This window comes from Aphelocoma coerulescens, chromosome 29 (genome assembly GCF_041296385.1).
Source record: "Aphelocoma coerulescens isolate FSJ_1873_10779 chromosome 29, UR_Acoe_1.0, whole genome shotgun sequence".
Lineage (NCBI taxonomy): Eukaryota > Metazoa > Chordata > Aves > Passeriformes > Corvidae > Aphelocoma > Aphelocoma coerulescens.
Window position 1 is genome coordinate 2,982,143 of NC_091042.1, and position 20,914 is coordinate 3,003,056.

General features: G+C 72.2%; 1 protein-coding gene across 1 annotated transcript; it reads left to right on the forward strand.

Moving 5' to 3' along the window:
- Positions 1-1,770: 1,770 nt before the first annotated feature.
- On the forward strand, positions 1,771-20,017 carry ITGA5 (integrin subunit alpha 5). The gene is given in 31 exon segments (XM_068997506.1): positions 1,771-1,985; positions 3,147-3,274; positions 3,720-3,832; positions 4,406-4,532; positions 4,889-4,950; positions 5,300-5,345; positions 5,823-5,948; positions 6,603-6,647; positions 6,753-6,796; positions 6,917-6,973; positions 7,213-7,265; positions 7,932-8,137; positions 8,478-8,669; positions 8,969-9,014; positions 9,095-9,202; positions 9,631-9,686; positions 9,922-9,995; positions 9,997-10,092; positions 10,660-10,797; positions 12,180-12,247; positions 12,975-13,125; positions 13,511-13,598; positions 13,702-13,786; positions 14,326-14,406; positions 14,659-14,761; positions 14,997-15,149; positions 15,838-15,906; positions 16,110-16,220; positions 16,741-16,842; positions 17,996-18,118; positions 18,509-20,017. Coding segments are annotated over 31 exon segments (3,150 nt in total). The 3' UTR covers positions 18,593-20,017.
- The last annotated feature ends 897 nt before the right edge of the window (positions 20,018-20,914 follow it).

Genomic DNA, 20,914 nt, shown 5'->3' on the forward strand with positions numbered 1-20,914 from the left:
GGAATGCGGCGGCTGCGGGGCGAGGCCCCCGACCCCGGCCCCCTGCACGCCCCCTTCGCACGCCCCCCCCCCCCTTTGCACGCCCCCGGCCCCCCTTTCACACCCCCACCCCCTTGCACACCCCCTTTTGCACGCCCCCCACCCTTTACAGGCCGCCCCTGCGCGTCCCCGGCCCCCCCCACGCACACGCGGGCACGCGCCTCGCACGGGGCCGGGGGTGTCCCCGCGTGTCCCCGCGTGTCCCCCCGTGTACCCCCCTTTGCACGGGCACGGGGGGGCCGCACACGCTTGCGGGGGGGAGGCACCTCCCGGGGGTCCCCGTGTCCCTCCTTGTGCTTCCCGGGGGGGTCCCACTGTGCTCCCGTGTCCCCCCAAGGAGGTCCCAGCCCCACCACGCACCCGCTGTGTCCCCATGGGGGTCCGGTCCCCCCCCCCCCCCGTGGGGGTCCTGTCCCTCCCCGTGCCCCCCCGTGGGGGTCCCACCCCCTCCGTGGGAACGGCTCCAGCCTCGGCCCCGTTTCCGCTCTTTCCTTCCAGGAAGCGGCGCCGGGATCCGGCCTCCCCCCGTGTCCCCCGCGGTGTCCCCTTCCTCCCGCCGCGTCCCCGGCCCTGCCACCCCCCGGCCTGTCCCCCGTGCCCCGTCCCCCCCACGCCGTGTCCTGCAGTGTCTCCCTGGTGTCCCCAAGTGTCCCGTGTCGCCCACGTACCCCCGTGTCCCCTGTGCCTGTCCCGCTCGCGTCCCCCCCCCAGTGTCCTGGTGTCCCCCAAACGTCCCAGCACCCCCAGTGTCCCCGCACCCCCGTGTCCCAGTGTCCCTGTCCCTCATGTGCCGGTGCCCCAAGGTGTCCCAGTGTCTTTCGGGTGTCCCTGTCCCCGCTGTCCCATTGCCCTCAGGCTGTCTCTGGGGTGTCCCAGTCCCTGATGTCTTGATGTCCCTCGGGTGTCCTTCAGGTGTCCCCATCCCTGATGTCGCAGTGTCCCTGGGCTGTCCCAGGGCGTCCCGGTGCCCTTGCAGTGTCCCGGTGTCCCTCGAGTGCCCCATTCCCTTATGTCGCGGTGTTCCCGGAGGGTCCCGGTGCTCCCCGACTGTCCCGATCCCCTCTGACTGGCTCCCCTCTGAGTGTCCCCGTCCCTGATGTCCCCTTGTCCCCGAGCTCCCCACGGGATGCCCCATTCCCGCCGATCCCGGATGTCCCGCTGTCCCCGGGGTGTCCCTGTCCCTGATGTCCCGCTGTCCCTGGGGTGTCCCGCTCCCCCCGGGGTGTCCCTGATGTCCCGCTGTCCCCGGCGTGTCCCTGTCCCTGATGTCCCGCTGTCCCTAGGGTGTCCTGCTCCCCCCGGGGTGTCCTGCTCCCCCCGGGGTGTCCCTGATGTCCCGCTGTCCCCGGCGTGTCCCGCTCCCCCTGGGGTGTCCCTGTCCCTGACGTCGCAGTGTCCCCGGGCTGTCCCGGTGTCCCCGGGGTGCCCCTGACGTCCCGCTGTCCCCGGGGTGTCCCGCTGTCCCCGGGGTGTCCCTGTCCCTGACGTCCCGCTGTCCCCGGGGTGTCCCGCTGTCCCCGGGGTGTCCCTGTCCCTGACGTGCCGCTCCCCCCGGAGTGCCCCGCTCCCCCCGGGCTCCCCGCCGCCCGGTGCCGGTGCCGGTGCCCGGCGGGGCCGTGGCTCCTCCCCGGTGAGTCACGGCGGGGCGGGGCGGCCCCGGGCCCCCCCCGGGCACTTTCCGAGGGGACTCGGGAGCGGGAGCAGCGCCGAGCCCGGGCAGCCCCGACCGCCATGGCCCCGGCCCCGGCCCCCCCGCGCCGCCCCCGGCCCCGGCGCCGCTGCCGGCCCCGGATCCCGCTCCCGGTGCCGCTCCCGCTGCTGCTCCCGCTGCTGCTCCCGCCGGTCGCCGCCTTCAACCTGGAGGCGTCGCGGCCCGTGGTCTTCCGCGGGGCCCCCGGGTCCCTCTTCGGCTTCGCGCTGGACTTTTACCTGCCCGAGCCCCGCAGGTACCGGGAACCGAGCCGGGAACGGCACCGCGGACCGGGAACCGCGCCGGGAACCGGCACCGCGAACCGAGAACCGCTCCGGGACGGGACGGGGCGGGGGCGGCAGCGGCGCCGGGGCGGGAGCGGCCCCCGGGAGCGGCCGCCGGGAAGCGGGGAGGGCGGCGGGACGGGCAGGGAGGGAGGGAGAGCAGAACCGGGAACCGGGAAAGGAACGGGAACCGGGCACCGGAGCGGGATGGGAGTGGGAGCGGCCGCCGGGAGCGGGAGCGGGAGCGGCCCGGTGGGACGGGGAGCGGCCCCGGAGCGGGGCGGGGAGGGGAGGGACGGCCCCGGGAGCGGAATAACGGGAATGGGACAGCGGGAACCGGGAATGGGAAGGGGCACCGGGAACGGGACCGGGCGGGGGGCAACGGGAACCGGGAAAGGGAACGGGGAGTAGGAACCGGGGACCGAGAGTGGGAACCGGGACCGGGACGGGGGAAAGGGAGCGGGACCCGGGGAACGAGGCGGTCCCGGGGACTGGGCCGGCTCAGCGGGAACCGGGAACGGGGCAGCGGGGCGGGGACGGGGACCGGGAATGGGAAGCAGGAAGCGGGGCCGGGTAACGGGAACCGGGAGGGTCTGGCCCGGGGGTCCCGAGCGGGGCCGAGCCCTGGTCCCCCCGTGTCCGCCCCGCGCCGGCCCCGCCGGGGGTCCCGGGGCCCCGCTGCCCCCGGGCCGGAGCGTTTCCTGTAACCGGAGCCAGGAGCTGCCCCCGGGGGGCTCAGGGGGGGCTCGGGGGGGGTTCGGGGGGACCCAAACATCTGGGGGGGGACCCAGGCACGGCCCTGCCGCCCCGCCAACCTCCACGCGTGTCCCCAGCCGGGGGGGCCCGGGCCGAACCGGGGGGCACCCAGCGAGTGTCCCTCCGCGCCCCGGGACCCCCCCGGCCGCGTCCCGTGCCCCCCCTCCCCCGCGGCCGGGGGCGGACTCGGCGCTTCCTCCCCCCGGGCCGGAAGGGGTCACCAGGCCCAGCCCCGGGGCTGGGTCAGAGGGGCCCGGGGGACACCCGTGGGACCCCCCCCGGCCCCGGCCCGGCTCCCCGCGGGTGACAACCGCCGTGTCCCGTCCCCCCCCCGCCTTGGGGTCACCCCGCTGAGCGCCCCCTGCTCCCCCCCCCAGTGTCAGCATCCTGGTGGGGGCCCCCAAGGCCAACACGAGCCAGCCCAATGTCACCCAGGGGGGGGCCGTGTTCCACTGCCCGTGGCCCCCCGGCGGCGACTGCACCCCCATCGACTTCGACCACATCGGTGAGGGGGCCTGGGGACACGGGGGGACGCGGGGGGACACGGGGGGACACGGGAGGGGACAGGGACTCGGGGGGGGTCAGGACCCCCCAGGGCTGGGGAAAGGGAAGGGGACACGGGCGGGGACAAATCCCCCAGGAATGGGGACAGGATCAGGGCACGGGACAGCGATGGGGACGGAAGTGGGGAACGGGGTGTGGGGACAGGGATGGGGCCACGCCCGGGGGGGACAGGGACACAGCGGTGGCACCCAGCGGCCCCCCAGGGCCCCTCCGAGAGCCCCCCCCAGCGCAGCCCCGTGTCCCCGTCCCCCTCCTGTCCCCGTCCCCCTCCCCCCGCTGGCCTTGGCTCCCGTTAATGATCAACCCGGGGGGGGCCGGGGGGGGCGGGGGTCCCCGGGGGCTGCGGCCGCGGGGGCGGGGGGGTGGCCTGACCCTGTCCCCCCTAGGGACCCGCACCCACGACTTTGGGGGCAACAGCAGCGACGCCCCCGAGCCCGTGGAGTTCAAGTCCCTGCAGTGGTTCGGGGCCACCGTGAGGGCCCACAACGGCTCCATCCTGGTGCGGGGGCACTGGGGGGGCACTGGGGACACTGGGGGACACTGGGGACACTGGGAGGCTGGGGGGGGGCATTGGGGACACTGGGGGGACACTGGGGGGACACTGGGGACACTGGGAGGCTGGGGGGGCACTGGGGGGACAGGTGGGCACTGGGGACACTGGGGGGACACTGGGAGTCTGGGGGGGGCACTGGGGACACTGGGGGACACTGGGAGGCTGGGGGGGCACTGGGGACACTGGAGTGACACAGGGGGGATACTGGGGGCCTCGGGGGGCACTGGGGACACTGGGGGGACACTGGGAGGCTGGGGGGGGCACTGGGGGGACAGGCGGGCACTGGGGACACTGGGGGGACACGGGGGGGACAGTGGGGGCCTCAGGGTATGCTGGGGACACTGGGGGACACTGGGGACACTGGGGGGCTTGGGGGACACTGGGGACACTGGGGGACACTGGGGACACTGGGGGGACACTGAGGGGTAGGGGAGGAATGGGGGACACTGGGGACCCCAAAGGGGCGAGCAGGGGCCACCCAGCGGTGCCCGGGCCCACCCCCCACGCGCCCCCCCCCAGGCCTGCGCCCCCCTGTACAGCTGGAGCCCCCCCAAGGAGGAGGGGGGGGCACGGGAGCCGGTGGGCTCCTGCTTCCTCTCCATCGGCAACTTCTCCAAGTTTGTGGAATACGCTCCCTGCCGCTCAGGTGGGACCCCCGGGACCCCCCCCGGGACCCCCCAGAACCACCCCCCCCACCCTGTCCCCCCCCAAGGGGTGGCACCTCCAACCCCCCCCCCCATGGGACCCTGGGTGTCACCCCCCCGGCCGTGTCCAGACCCCCAACCCTTCCTGATCCCCAGGGACCCCTCCCCGGGACCCCTCGGGACCTGCCCCAAACCTCCAGGTACCCCTAACCCCCCCCATGGGACCCTGGGTGCCACCCCCAGCCATGTCCAGACCCCCAGGGTGACCCCCCCAAACCCTCCCTGGTCCCTCGGGGGAGGGGGGTGACACCCCCAGAGCCCCCCCGGGACCCCCAACGACCCCCACGTGTCCCCCCAGACCTGAACTCGGCGGCGGGGCAGGGGTACTGCCAGGGGGGCTTCAGCGCCGAGTTCACCCAGGTGGGGGCTTGGGGGGGCTCTGGGGGGGCTCGGGGCACAGAGGGGTGGGGGGGTGAGAGGGGAGTGATGAGAGGGGTTTTGGGGGGTCCTGGGGGGGGGTCACAGGAGGGTGAGGGTGGGGCTGGGGAGTCCTGAGGGTTTTTTTGGGGGGTCCTGAGGGGTTTTGGGGGGTCTGGGGGACTTGGGGGGGGCGCAGGGGGTCCTGGGGAGTCACAGGGGAGTGAGGGTGGGGCTGGGGTTTTTTGGGTTTTTTTGGGGGGTCCTGGGGGGTTTTGGGGGTCCTGGGGGGTTTTTGGGGGGGTTCGGGGGGTGCCCCGACCTGAGGAGGGGTCCCCCGGTGTCTCTGCAGACCGGGCGGGTGCTCCTGGGGGGGCCCGGCAGCTACTTCTGGCAAGGTGAGACCCCCTGTCCCCATTGTCCCCTGCCTGTCCCCACTGTCCCCTGCCTGTCCCCACTGTCCCCTGTGTGTGCCCTGGCTGTCCCTCCTGTCCCCCACCTCCCTGCCCACCCTGTCCCTGTCCCTGTCCCCCTGTCCCCATCCCCCCGTCCCTGTCCCTGTCCCCCTGTCCCCCTGTCCCCCTGTCCCTGTCCCCATCCCTGTCCCCGTCCCTGTTCCTGTCCTCATCCCTGTCCCTGTCCCCCTCTCCCTGTCCCCCTGTCCCCATCCCCTCGTCCCTGTCCCCATCCCCCTGTCCCTGTCCCTGTCCTCATCCCTGTCCCTGTCCTCATCCCTGTCCCTGTCCCCCTGTCCCTGTCCCCCTGTCCCCATCCCCTCGTCCCTGTCCCCATCCCCCCGTCCCTGTCCTCATCCCTGTCCCTGTCCCCCTGGTGTCCCCGCGGTGTCCCCGGGCCGCTGCTGAGGTGTCCCCCAGGGCAGGTGATGTCGGCGACACAGGAGCAGATCGCGGCCGGGAACTTCCCCGAGTACCTGATCCAGGAGGTGCCGGGGCAGCTGCAGACGCGGCAGGCGGCACCGAGCCACGACGACAGCTACATGGGTGGGGACAGGGGGACAGGGGGACAGGGACAGGGGACAGGGGACAGGGACAGCTACATGGGTGGGGACATGGGGACAGGGGGACAGGGGATAGGGACAGGGACAGGGGACAGGGACAGGGGACAGGGACAGGGGACATGGGGACATGGGGACAGGGACAGGGGACAGCTACATGGGTGGGGACAGGGGGACAGGGGGACAGGGACAGGGGACAGGGGACAGGGACAGCTACATGGGTGGGGACATGGGGACAGGGGGACAGGGGGACAGGGACAGGGGACAGGGGACAGGGACAGCTACATGGGTGGGGACATGGGGACAGGGACAGGGGACAGGGACAGGGGACATGGGGACAGGATCAGGGGACAGCTACATGGGTGGGGACATGGGGACATGGGGACAGGGGACATGGGGACAAGGGGACACGGGGACATGGGGACAGGGGATACACAGAATGGGGACAGGGAGGACAGGGGGATGTGGGGACACGAGGGAACAGGGGGACAAAGGGGACAAAGGGGACACGGGCGTGTGTGTGGACAGGCCATGGCAGGGGACAGAGGGACACGGGGGTCACTGGGACACGGGGACACAGGGCAGGGTGGCATCAGTGGCACAGGTGACAACCCAGGTGACACCTCCCCCCCTCGCCCAGGCTACTCGGTGGCAGTCGGGGAGTTCAGCGGTGACACGACGCAAGGTGGGTGACACCGGCGGATGGGGGAGGGTGACATGGGGGGGTCCCACCCCCCACCCTCCCCCCGGCCACCCCTGAGGGCGTCCCTTTGTCCCTTTGTCCCCACAGACTTCGTGGCCGGTGTCCCCAAAGGCAACCTCACCTACGGCTACGTAAGGACGGGGACACGGAGGGGACACGGAGGGGACACGGGGGGACACCGGGGGGGTGGCGGTGCCCGTGTCCCCCCCCCCGCTGCCTCAGTGTCCCCCCCGTGTCCCCGTTGTCCCCAGGTCACCATCCTCAATGGCACCAACATGAGGTCCCTGTACAACTTCTCGGGGGAGCAGGTGGGGACAGGAGGGGACAGAGGGGACAGGGGGGTCCTGGGGGGTCCGGGGAGGGGTCCCAGGGAGGGAGAGAAAAGGGGGGGGGTCCCAAATAGGGCGGGGGGGGGGCGGGACCTGGGTGTGGGGTCCCCGTGGAGGGGAGGGGGGGAACTCGAGGGGTTTGGGGGGGGGGGGTCACCACCCCCATCTCGGCCCCCCCTGGACCCCCCTCACCCCGCTCTGCCCTCCCCCCCCCCCAGATGGCCTCGTACTTCGGCTACGCCGTGGCTGCCACCGATGTCAACAACGACGGGTGAGGGACCCCCCCCGACCCCCCCGGGACACCCCAAACCCCCCCGGAACTGCCGGGACACCCCCGGGACACCCCAAACCCCCTCCAGGACAACCCCGACCCCTCAGGACCCCTCCGGGACCCCCCTCAGACACTTCTGGGCCCTTCCCTGACCCCTCCCCGGTGCCCCCCGAAGCTGCTCAGCACCGCTTGACCCCCCCAAAGCCCCCCGGGGGGGTTTCAGTGTCCCCCCCCCCCCAGCACCCCCCAAATCTGCTCTGTGACCCCCCGACCCCCACAATCTGCTCTGTGCCCCCCCCGTTCCCCCCTGACCCCCCCCCCAAATCTGCTCTGTGCCCCGCCCGTTCCCCCCTGACCCCCCAAATCATCTCTGTGCCCCCCCGTGCCCCCTGAGCCCCCCCAAATCAGCTCCGTGCCCCCTCCCCGTGCCCCCCTGACCCCCCAAATCTGCTCCGTGCCCCCTCCCCGTGCCCCCCTGACCCCCCAAATCTGCTCCGTGCCCCCTCCCCCGTTCCCCCCGACCCCCAAATCAGCTCCGTGCCCCCTCCCCCGTTCCCCCCGACCCCCCAGATCAGCTCCGTGCCCCCTCCCCCGTTCCCCCCGACCCCCCAAATCAGCTCCGTGCCCCCTCCCCGTGCCCCCCTGACCCCCCCGGTGCCCCCCCAGGCTGACGGACCTGCTGGTGGGGGCCCCGCTGTTCATGGCGCGCAGCGGCGCGGGGGGGGCGCGGGAGCTGGGCCGGGTGTACCTGTACCTGCAGCGGGGGGGGGCCCCGCCCGCGCCCCCCGCCCCCCTCACCGGCACCCACGAGTTCGGGAGGTTCGGCAGCGCCATCGCCCCCCTGGGGGACCTGGACCGGGACGGCTTCAACGGTGGGGGGGGCACGGGGGGGGGGGGGCGCAGGGGGTGTGGGGAGGGGGGAAAAGGGGGTCTGGGGTGCCCACGGGGGTCTCCAGGGGGGCACAGGGGGGTGCGGGAGGGGAGGGGTCCATGGAGGGGGTCACGGGGTGGGGGGGGCGTGGGGGGCACGGGAGGGGCCCGGGGGGGCGCAAGGAGTGTCTGGGGGGGGTTACAGGGGGATTTTGGGGGGGCGTTCCGGGCCCTGTGGGGTGCAGGAGGGTGTTTGGGGGGGGTCGCGGGTTCTCCGGGGTTCCGGGGGGGGGTTTCGGGGGCTCCGTGCCCCCCCCCCCCGCCGCTGACCGCCGTGTCCAGACGTGGCCGTGGGGGCCCCGCTGGGGGCCGAGGGTCGCCGGGGGCTCGTGTTCATCTTCCGGGGGGGGGGCGCGGGGCTGCGCCCCCGGCCCGCGCAGGTGCTGCGGGGTCTGGGGGGGCCCCGAGCCCAGCCCGACTTCTTCGGGGCCGCCCTGCGCGGGGCCACCGACCTGGACGGCAACGGCTACCCGGGTGAGGGCCAGCGCTGGCACCTCCCCTGGCACCGCCCTGTGTCACCGCGTCACCTCTGTCACCTCCCCTGGCACCCTCCCGTGACACCCCTGCCGTCCCCTTTGCGTCACCCCCTTTGTGTCACTCCCCCTGTCCCCATTCCCGGTGACCCCCCCCGTCCCCGTGTCCCCATCCCGGTGCCGCCCTTGTCGCTGTCCCCATTCCCAGCGCCTCCCCGCCCCGTCCCTGTCGCTGTCCCCACCTTGGTGTCCCCCTGTCCCCGCCGGTGACCCCCCCCTGTCCCCACCCTGTCCCCTCAGACCTCCTGGTTGGCGCCTTCGGGGCGGACGCGGCCGTGGTTTACAGGTGAGTGTCACCGCTGTCACCCCCTGGGGGGGTCCCGGGGGTCGCTGGGGGGGGTCCCTGACCCCCTGTCCCCCCCCCAGGGGCCGCCCCATCGTCCACGCCAGCGCCACCCTGGCCATTGTCCCCACCATGTTCAACCCCGAGGAGCGCGGCTGCGTCCTGGCGGCGAGTGGCCACCACGTGCCCTGGTGGGTGACACCGAGGGGACAGCGAGGGGACAGCGGGGGGACAGCGGGGGGCACAGGAGGGGACAATAGGAGGGGACACTGGGAGGGGACACTGGGAGGTCCCAGGGACATGGGGCCACTGGGAAGGGACACTGGGAGGTCCCAGGGACGTGGGGACACTGGTGGGGACACTGGGGGAGGACATGGGGACACTGGGGCGGGACACTGGGAGGTCCCAGGGATGTGGGGACAGTGCGGGGGGGACACTGGGGGGTCCTTGGGTGTCCGTGAGGGCGGAGGGGACACCGAGGGGGGGCCACCCAGCGCGGCTGGGGACAGTCAGGGGTGGCCGGGGCTGCGGAGGGCGACACTGAGGGGACACTGAGGGGACACTGAGGGGACACGGGGGGGTCTCACGGTGCCACCCCTGTGTGTCCCCCCCCCCCCAGCATCAATGTCACCTTCTGCCTCAACGCCTCGGGGCGTCACCTGCCCGGCCCCATCGGTGAGGGGGACACGGGGACAGCGGGCGGGGGGGGGGGGGGGGACAGGGGACATGGGGGGACGGGGCTGGGGGGGCGGGGACACGGGGGGAACAAAGGGGACATCGGGGGGACGAAGGAAGGGGGCAAAGGGGGGCACTCCGGGGGGGACACCGACCTCGGGGATGCCCCGGGGGTCGTGTCCCCGTGTCCCTGACGTGTCCCCGCGCTGTCCCCGCGCTGTCCCCGTGTCGCCAGGGCTGGCGCTGGAGCTGAGCGTGGACGGGGCCAAGGCGGGGGGGGCGCGGCGAGCGCTGTTCCTGGGGGGGGGCCCCGGGGGGGGCTCCCCCCTCCCCCACCCGGAACCTGTCCCTGGAGGTCCCCAACGGGGGGACCCCACGCTGCCGCACCCTGGGCGTGTTCCTGAGGGTAAGGGGGACCCCGAAACACCCCGAAACTGCCCTAAAACGACAGCGGGACCCCAAAAACCCCCAAACCACCACTGGGACTCCAAAGCACCCCGAAACTGCCCCAAAACACCACCGGGACGCCGAAACAGCCCGAAACAGCCCCAAAACACCCCTGGGACCCCGAAAACATCCCTGGGACACCAAAACAGCCCGGGGCATCCCCAAAACACTCCCTGGGGCCCCAAAACCCTTCCCGGGGACCCCATAAACACCCCTAGGACCCCAAAAATCCTCCCCAGGACTCCAAACTCCCCCCGAGGACTCCAAACACTCCCGAGGGACCCCAAAAACACCCCCGGGGACCCCAAAAACGCTCCCTGGGATCCCAAAACACCCTCGGGGCATCCCCGGGACCCCTCCTGTCACCTCCGTGTCACCCTGGGGACCCCCTGTGTCACCTCGGGGACCCCCCGTGTCACCTCCCTGCCACCCCTGGGACCCCCCGTGTCACTCCGGGCACCTCGTGCCTCACGGGCCGGTGTCCCCCCGGTGTCCCCCGGTGCCAGCGCTGTCCCCGTGTCCCCAGAACGAGTCGGAGTTCCGGGACAAGCTGTCGCCCATCCCGGTGTCGCTGAGCCTGGCCCTGGACCCGGCCGTGTCCCCTCCCCCGCCGGGGCTGGCCCCGCTGCTGTCCCCGGCCACGCGCACGCGCCTGGAGGCCAAGGTACCCTGTGTCACCTCCGTGTCACCCCGGTGTCACCCAGTGTCACCCCTGTGTCACCTCCGTGTCACCCAGTGTCACCCAGTGTCCCGCCTGTGACCCCCGTGTCATCCCCATGTCACCCAGTGTCACCCAGTGTCACTCTGTGTCACTCTGTGTCTCCCCGGGTCACCCCTGTGTCACCCCCATGTCACCCCCGTGTCACCTCTGTGTCACCTCTGTGTCACCTCTGTGTCATCTCCGTGTCACCCCAACGTCACCCAGTGTCCCGCCTGTGGTCCCCGTGTCACCCACATGTCCCTCCTGTGACCTCCGTGTCGCCCCAATGTCACCCAGTGTCACCCAGTGTAACCCCCGTGTCACCCCTGTGTCACCCCTGTGTCACCTCCGTGTCAACCTGGTGTCACCCAGTGTCCCGCCTGTGACCCCCGTGTCACCCAGTGTCACTCTGTGTCACTCTGTGTCACTCTGTGTCCCCCCGGGTCACCCCTGGCTCACCCCCGTGTCACCTCTGTGTCACCTCCGTGTCAACCTGGTGTCACCCAGTGTCCCACCCGTGGCCCCCGTGTCACCCACATGTCCCTCCTGTGACCCCCGTGTCACCCAGTGTCACCCAGTGTCACTCTGTGTCCCCCCGGGTCACCCCCGTGTCACCCCTGTGTCACCTCCGTGTCAACCTGGTGTCACCCAGTGTCCCACCTGTGGCCCCCGTGTCACCCAGTGTCACCTCCGTGTTGCCCCAATGTCACCCAGTGTCCCTCCTGTGACCCCCGTGTCATCCCCATGTCACCCAGTGTCACCCAATGTCACCCCTGTGTCCCCCTGGGTCACCCCGTGTCACCCCTGTGTCACTCTGTGTCCCCCCTGGTCACCCCTGTGTCACCTCTATGTCACCTCTGTGTCACCCCAATGTCACCCAGTGTCCCTCCTGTGACCCCCGTGTCACCCAGTGTCACCCTGTGTCTCCCCGTGTCACCCCCGTGTCATCCCGGTGTCACCTCTGTGTCACCTCCGTGTCAACCTGGTGTCACCCAGTGTCCCGCCTGTGGCCCCTGTGTCACCCACATGTCCCTCCTGTGACCCCCGTGTCACCCAGTGTCACCTCCGTGTCACCCTGTGTCACCCCGTGTCACCCTGTGTCACTCATGTCACCCCTGTGTCACCCAGTGTCACTCTGTGTCCCCCCCGTGTCACCCCCGTGACACCGCCCTGTGCCACCCAGTGTCCCCCCTGTGTCCCCCCTGTGTCACCCAGTGTCACTCTGTGTCCCCCCGGCGTCACCCCCAGGGCACACAGTGTCCCCCCAGTGTCCCCCCAGTGTCCCCCCAGTGTCCCCCATGGTGGCGGCCATGTCCCACCGTCCCCGCTGTCCCCGCTGTCCCCAGGCCCACATCCAGCTGGACTGTGGCGAGGACAATGTCTGCGTGCCCGACCTGCAGCTCGAGGCCAGCGCGTAAGGGGGGCCCGGGGGGGTCCGGGGGGGCCCGGGGGGGCCCGGGGGGCCCGGGGTGGGGGTGGTGACCATGCCCGGTGTCCCCACGGGGTGGCCCCGGGGGTGTCCCGGTGTCCCCACGCCCGTGTCCCCCTCCAAGGGCCGCCGGGCCGTGTTCTGGGGGGGTTCTGGGGGTCCCTGGGGATGTCCCCACGCCCGTGTCCCCCCCCAGGGGTCCCACGGTGGTTTCTGGGGGGTCCCGGGGGGGTCCCGGGGGGGTGCTGGGGGTGTCCCTGGGGGTGTCCCCGTGTCACCGTGCTGTCCCCCCTGCCAGGGACTGCCGGGCCATGTTCTGGGGGGTCCAGGGGGTGTCCCGGGGGTGTCCCGGGGGGTCCAGGGGGTGTCCCGGGGGTGTCCCGGGGGTGTCCCGGTGTCACCACGCTGTCCCCTCCCCCAGGGACCGCCGGGCCGTATTCTGGGGGTGTCCCGGGGGTGTCCCGGGGGTGTCCCGGGGGTGTCCCGGTGTCACCACGCTGTCCCCTCCCCCAGGGACCGCCGGGCCGTGTTCTGGGGGGTCCAGGGGGTCCCTGGGGGTGTCCCGGGTGTGTGCCGGGGGTGTCCCTGGGGATGTCCCCACGCCAGTGTCCCCCCCCAGGGGTCCCACGGTGGTTTCTGGGGGGTCCCGGGGGTGTCCCGGGGGTGTCCGTGGGGATGTCCCGGTGTCACCACGCTGTCCCCCCCACCCCAGGGACCGCCGGGCCGTGTTCCTGGGGGACAGGAACAGCCTGAACGTGACGTTCCACGCGCGGAACGTGGGCGAGGGGGGGGCGTACGAGGCCGAGCTGCACGTGCGGCCCCCCCCGGGCGCGCTCTACTCGGGGGTGCTGCGGCCGCACGGGGTGAGGGGGGGGCGCCCAGGGGTGTGGGGAGGGGGCCACGGGTGTTGGGGGAGGGGTCAGGGGGGTTTGGGGGGCCCTGGGGGGGCACCGCAGGGGCGGGGAGGGGGTATTGGGGAGGGGGTCGGGGGGGGTCAGAAGTGCCCGGGGGGGCTCAGGGAGTGTCCTTAAATCTGGGGGGGGCTCTGGGGGGAGGTTCAGGGGGTGCTTGGGGGGACCCCGCGTAAGGGGGGGGGCGTTTGGGGGGGGTCAGGGGGTAAATGAGGGGGGTCCTGACTGGGGAAGGGGGGGGCACACCGGGAGTGAATTGGGGGGCCCGGGGAGGGGGGGGGGGGAGGTCACCATCGCTGACCCCCTCCCCCCCATTTCTCTCTGCACCCCCCCCCAGAATTTCTCGGCCCTGAGCTGTGAGCTGGGGGGGGGCAACGGCTCGAGCTCCCTCGTGTGCGACCTGGGCAACCCCATGAAGGCGGGGGGCGAGCGTGAGTGGGGTCCGGGGGGGGCTCGGGGGGATGTTCGGGGGGCTGGGCTGGGGGTCCTGGTGTGACCCCCCCCCCCCTCCCCCCGTGTCACTGTCCCCGCAGATCCGGGGGGGGCTGCGCTTCACCCTCCCCCAGCTGAGCGACAGCAGCAGCAGCGTCCGCTTCGAGCTGCAGATCCGCAGGTGGGGGGCCGGGGGGGCACGGGGGTCTTTGAGGGGGCTGGAACCCCCAGTTTGGGGGGGCCGGGGACGTCCGAGGGAGCTGGGGGGGGACCCGGCGTGGGGGGAGCGAGGGGGGTCCCAGTGAGAGTTTTTTTGGGGGGGATGTACCCCATTTGGGGGTGCTGGGGGGGTCCCGAGGGGAGGGAGGGTCCAGCCCGCTCTGTCCGCCTGGGGACTTTTGGGGAGGGGGTCCCAAAGGGGGCACCCAGGGGGACTCAGGTCGGGGGGGGTCCCGCTGTGCTTTGGGGAGGTGTCACCTCGGGGGGGTCCCTGGGGTGTCCCCAAGGGGGGGGTGGGAGTCCCGGGGGGGTCCCTAAAGGGGGTGGGGGTCCCTGGGATGTCCCCAATGGGGGTGGCGGTCCCCAATGGGGGGGTCCCTAAAGGGGGTGGGGATCCCTGGGGTGTCCCCAATGGGGGTAGGAGTCCCGGGGGGGGGTCCCTAAAGGGGTGGGGGTCCCCAATGGGGGTGTCCCGGCCGTGACCCGCCCCCCGCCCCGCAGCAAGAACGCGAACAACTCGCAGAGCGCCGTGGTGCCGGTGGCGCTGGCCGTGAGGGCGGCCACCAGGGTGTCCGTGCTCGGGTGAGTGACACGGGGACAGCCGGGGGACAGCGGGGACGCGGGGGTGGCCCCGGGAGCTGCCACAGCCCCCCGGGTGCGCCCCGGGGTGAGCGACAGAGGGGGACACGCAGGGGGACACGGGGGGCACCGGGGACCTGCCACCCCCCCCTCCGTGTCCCTGAGTGATGGGGGGGGACACGGAGGGGACACGGAGGGGACACGGAGGGGACACACACGGTGCTGACCCCCCTCCCGCCCCGCGTGTCCCCTCAGGGTGTCCCGGCCCGACGTTGTCACCATCCCCGAGGGGGGGTGGGGACCCGACCCCCCCCAGCGGCTGCAGGACCTGGGGCCACCCGTGGAGCACGTGTACGAGGTGGGGACACCGCCGGGGTCCCTGTCCCCAGCGCGGGGGTCCCCGTGTCCCCAAACCTGGGGTCTCCATGTCCCCGAGCCTGCGGGGAGGAGGGGGGGGGTGCCCATGTCCCCCCCCTACCCTGCGGGTCCCCCATCCCCAAACCTGGGGTCCCCACATGCCCGACCCCAGGGATGTCCCCCCCGTCCTGACCCCGTGTCCCCGCGCCCCGGGGGTGTCCCCGCGGCGTCCCCAGGTGGTGAACGAGGGTCCCAGCGCCATCAGCCAGGGCACGCTGGAGCTGAGCTGTCCCCTGGGCCACCGCGGCCACCCCCTGCTCTACGTCACTGGCCACTCGGGGCTGCCCAACTGCTCGGCCAGCCACCCCCTGGACCCGCTGCGCCTGGCGGTACTGGGGACACTGGGGACACTGGGGGGCTCTTGGAAATGGGGCACTGGGGACAACGCTGGGGACATTGGGTGGCACTGGGAGATGGGGCACTGGGGACAATGCTGGGGACATTGGGTGGCACTGGGAGATGGGGCCCTCTGGGCTCTGGAGGGTGTTGGGGACACTGGGGGCACTGGGTGGCACTGGGAGATGGGGCACTGAGAACACTGGGGACATCGGGGGACACCTGGAAATGGGGTTCTGGGGACACTGGGGGACACTGGTGACATCGGGTGGCACAGGGCGCCGCGGGACTGGGGGGCACTGGGAGGAGCTGGGGACATCGGGTGGCTCTGGGGACATCGAGGGGCACTGGGAGGAGCTGGAGACATCGGGGGGCTCTGGGGACATCGGGTGGCTCTGGGGACATCGGGGGGCACTGGGAGGAGCTGGGGACATCGGTGGGCACTGGGAGGAGCTGGGGACATCGGGTGGCTCTGGGGACATCGGGTGGCTCTGGGGACATCGGGGGGCACTGGGAGGAGCTGGGGACATCGGGGGGCTCTGGGAGGAGCTGGGGACATCAGGGGGCTCTGGGGACATCAGGGGGCTCTGGGGACATCGGGTGGCGCTGGGAGCTGCCGGAGGGGGCCGGGGGTGGCCGGGCCGGGGCTGTCCCCAGCGCTGTCCCCTCTGTCCCCCCCAGGAGCAGGAGCAGAGCCCCGGGCCCCACGTCCTGCAGCGCCGGGACACGGGGGACACGGGGGACACCCTGGTGAGTGCCGCTGTCCCCGCGTCCCCTGTGACACCCCCGGGCTGGCCCCGGCCCCCCCCCGGGACTGTCCCGAGAGGGGGGATGGGCGCTGGGGTGACACCGGGTGGTGGCGGGGGGTGACCCTGCTGTGGGGGACACCTGGGGGTGCCGGTGTCCCCTCGGAGGGTGACGCGGTGTCCCCGCGGGTGGCCCGGGGGTGACAGGGCTGTCCCGAGACCGAGTGCTTCCGCCTGAGCTGCCCCTCGGGGGGGCTGGAGCGGCAGCAGCGGGTCAGTCTGCGCCTGACCTTCCACCTGTGGACCCCCCCCCCTGCGGCAGGTGAGAACCCAAAACACCCCTGGGACCCCCCCCCGGGACCCCCAAAACACCCCCGGGAGCCCAAAACACCCCCAGAACCCCCAAAACACCCCCGGGACCCCCAAAACACCCCGAGGATCCCAAAACACCCCCGGGACCCCAAAAAACCCCCGGGACCCCAGAACTGCCCCAGGACCCTGAGACCCCCTGAAACCCCTCTGAAATCCCTGGGGCTTCTCCCAAACTCCCTGGGAACCCCCCCAGAGCCCCCCCGGGACCCCCTGGGAACCCTGAGAACCTCCCCAGAATCCTGGGACCCTCCCCAGATTCCCGGGGAAACCCCCCCCCGAAATCCCTGGGACCCCCCCGGGACCTCCCCAAAATTCCCTGGGAGCCCCCGGCACCCCCTGGGACCCCCTGGAATCCCCCAGGAGCAGCCCTGGGGGGTCCCCGCGTGTCCCGGTGGCGCTGAGGGGGGGTCCCCGCGTGTCCCCGCGGCACTGAGGGGGGGGTCCCCGCGTGTCCCCTGTGTCCCAGCAGGACGTGGGGACCCCGTCCCTGCGCTGTGACGCCGAGTTCCGGGTGCTGCGGCTCCCGTACCGCCTGCGGCCCGAGTCCTACCCGCGCCACCGGCTGCAGGTGCCACCGGGGACACGGGGGGGGCACGGGGGGCACGGGGGGCACGGGGCTGGCCGGGGGGCTGGGGTGACACCGGGGGTGGCATTGAGATCTGGGGGGGTGGGAGGTGACAGCGCGGTGGCAGCCTGGGGCGGGTGGGGGGGCCCCGGTGTGGGTGGCACTGGGTGGCACTGGGTGGCACTGGGTGGCACTGGTGCCCCTGTGGGTCACAGTGGGTGACAGTGGGTGGCACTGGGTGGCACTGGTGTCCCTGTGGGTCACACAGGGTGGCACTGGTGTCCCTGTGGGTCATACAGGGTGGCACTGGGTGGCACTGGTGTCCCTGTGGGTCATACAAGGTGACAGTGGGTGGCACTGGGTGGCACTGGTGTCCCTGTGGGTCACACAGGGTGGCACTGGGTGGCACTGGTGTCCCTGTGGGTCACAGAGAGGGTGGCACTGGGTGGCACTGGGTGGCACTGGTGTCCCTGTGGGTCACAGTGGGTCACAGTGGGTGGCACTGGGTGGCATTGGTGTCCCTGTGGGTCATACAGGGTGGCACTGGGTGGCACTGGGTGGCACTGGTGTCCCTGTGGGTCACAGAGGGGGTGGCACTGGGTGGCACTGGTGTCCCTGTGGGTCATACAGGGTGGCACTGGGTGGCACTGGGTGGCACTGGTGTCCCTGTGGGTCACAGTGGGTCACAGTGGGTGGCACTGGGTGGCATTGGTGTCCCTGTGGGTCATACAGGGTGGCACTGGGTGGCACTGGGTGGCACTGGTGTCCCTGTGGGTCACACAGGGTGGCACTGGGTGGCACTGGTGCCCCTGTGGGTCACAGAGGGGGTGGCACTGGGTGGCACTGGTGTCCCTGTGGGTCATACAGGGTGGCACTGGGTGGCACTGGGTGGCACTGGTGTCCCTGTGGGTCACAGAGGGGGTGGCACTGGGTGGCACTGGGTGGCACTGGTGTCCCTGTGGGTCACAGTGGGTCACAGTGGGTGGCACTGGGTGGCACTGGTGTCCCTGTGGGTCATACAGGGTGGCACTGGGTGGCACTGGGTGGCACTGGTGTCCCTGTGGGTCACACAGGGTGGCACTGGGTGGCACTGGTGCCCCTGTGGGTCCCACTGGGTGGCCCTGGGGGTGACCCCGCTCTCTGTCCCTGTGCCCAGGTGGTGACAGCGCTGTCGTGGGCGCGGCCCGAGGCGGGCGGGGGGGTCCCGGTGTGGGTGGTGGTGCTCGCGGTGCTGCTGGGGCTGCTCCTGCTCGGCCTCCTCTGCTACGGCCTCTACAAGGTGGGGCTGGGGGCTCCTGGGGGGTCCTGGGGGTGGTCACAGGGGTCTGGGGGGGCCTCTACAAGGTGGGCTGGGGCAATTTGGGGGGGGTCTTGGGGGGTTCAAAGGGGTCTGCGAGGGTCTGGGGGGGGCTCTACAAGGTGGGGCTGGGGGACTGGAGGGACACTGGGGGACACTGGGGGGACACTGGGGGGTCTGGGGGCTCTGCTATGGCCTCTACAAGGGAGGCCTGGGGGCTCTGGGAGTCACAGGGGGCATTTGGGGGGACACGGGGGACACTGGGGGCATTTTGGGGGCCATGGAGGACACGAGGGGCACAGGGACAAGGGGTGGCACTGGGGTGTCCTGGGGGGATTCTGGGGGTCCCCCTGACCCCCCCCGTCCTCCCAGCTCGGGTTCTTCAAGCGCTCGGGGCCCTACGGCACCGCCATGGAGAAGGCGCAGCTCAAACCCCAGGCGGCCTCCGAGGCCTGAGGGGACCCCTGGTGACGGGGACACCCCATGGCCAGGGACACCCCACGGCTTGGGGACACCCCAGGGCTTGGGGACTCCCCCACGGCTCGGGGACCCCCACAAGGACGGTGTCACCTGCATGGCTGGGGACCCCCACACTGCTGGGGACCCCCCGCTCCTGGGGACCCTCACACTGCCAGCGTCCCCTGCACCAGCGGTGCCACCTGCACGGACAGGGCGACGTCACCTGCGCCACCGGGGACCTCCCCGCTGCTGGGGACCCTCCCATGGCTGGGGACCCCCTCACGGACAGTGTCACCTGCATGGCCGGGATGTCCCCACTCCTGGGGACCCCCTCACAGACAGTGTCACCTGCATGGCCGGGATGTCCCCGCTCCTGGGGACCCCCTCACGGACAGTGTCACCTGCATGGCCGGGATGTCCCCGCTCCTGGGGACCCTCGGACAGTGTCACCTGCATGGCCGGGATGTCCCCACTCCTGGGGACCCCACACCGCCGGCGTCCCCTGCACCACTGGTGTCACCTGCATGGCCGGTGTCACCTACACCGGTGACATCCCCCGCTCCACACCCCCGTGGGACCCCCATGGCACCCCCCACACCGGACTGGGAACCACCGGCACGGCCACTGCTGGATTGGGAATTACCGGGACAGCCACCACCGCGCTGGGGACACTCACGGGAACTGTCACCGCACTGGGGACACTCACGGGAACTGTCACCGCGCTGGGGAACCACCAGGACGTGTCCCCATGTGAGGGAATCCCCGGCACAGCCGCCACCGCCAGGCTGGGGACCCCCGGACTGGGAACCCCCAGGACGCGTCACCGCCGGGAATTGTCACCGCCGGGAATCGTCACCGCCGGGAATCGTCACCGCCGGGAATTGTCACCACCGGACTGGGAACCGGCGGCACGCGGGGTGACACCGAGCTGGCACCGACACGCTGGGCACGGACACGTGGGACACTACAGGGGCCAGCAGCAGGACACTACAGGGCCAGCGCTGGGCCAGCGGCAGGACACTGCAGGGACACTGCAGGGACACTGCAGGGACACTCGGACACTCGGACACTGCAGGGACACCAGGACATGGCCACGCCGGTGGCCCCAGCGCTGTGACCTCACCCAGGACAGGACCTGGCTGGGAAAACCGTGCCCCGCTGGCACCTGGTGGCGGTGTCACCGGCGTCACCCTGTCCCGGCGTGGCCCAGGGACGGTGTCACCCGGTCCCGGTGCCACCCGGTGTCCCCCGGTGTCGCCGCCGCTGCACTGCCCCCGCCCCCGCCGCGGGCACCTCACTTTGCACTGACCCCGAGTTTGGGGGGGACACGCCTCGACCCCTCCCTGTCCCCGGGGTGTCCCCGGGGTGTCCCCGGTGTCCCCGGGTGTCACGGGGGGTTTGCACTATCGCGGGGGGCGCGGGGGGGGGGGGGGGCGGCTTTGGTTTGTATTTAATTGGGGGGGGGGACGGCCTCAGGGGCCCCCAATAAACGAGTCTGACCCGGAGGTGGCCGTGGGGACGTGGGGGGGACACGGGGACACACAGGGGGACAGGGGGACACCCAGAGGGACACCCAGGGGGACAAGGAGACGCGGGGACACGCAGGGGCCAGGTGGGCACGGGGACAGAGGGACACGGGGACAGATGGACATGGGAACAGAGGGATGGGGGGACAGAGGGACATGGGGACAGAGGGACACGGGGACAGAGGGATGGGGGTACAGAGGGACATGGGGACAGAGGGACACGGGGACAGAGGGATGGGGGGACAGAGGGACACGGGGACAGAGGGACACGGAGACAGGGGGATGGGGGACAGAGGGACACGGGGACAGAGGGACACGGGGACAGAGGGACACGGAGACAGGGGGATGGGGGACAGAGGGACACGGGGACAGAGGGACACGGGGACAGTCCCGCGTGCCAGGCGGTCACGGCCGGTGCCCCCGGACAAGGCCGGGGCTCAATTACGCCTCATTAGCAGCCGGGCCTCGTCCGGTATCAATAATGCATCGATCGCTCATCAATAATGCATCAATAATGCATCAATCATTGATCCCCCCCGGCCCCCCCCCCCCCCCAAAACACCCCGGTGCTGCTGGGGGGGGGGCGGGGGCAGCGCCCACGGCACCCCCAGAGACCCCCCAGAGGCCCCCACCCCAAAATCTCCCCCAGACCCCCCCAAACCCTCCCCGGACCCCTCCCCACGGTCACGTGACCCGGCAGCTGGGGGGGGTGGGGGGGGGTCCCGGAAGGGTTTTTTTATTTCGGGGGGGGGGGGGAGGGGCTTCAATCCCCCCCCACTCCCCGCTGCCCCCA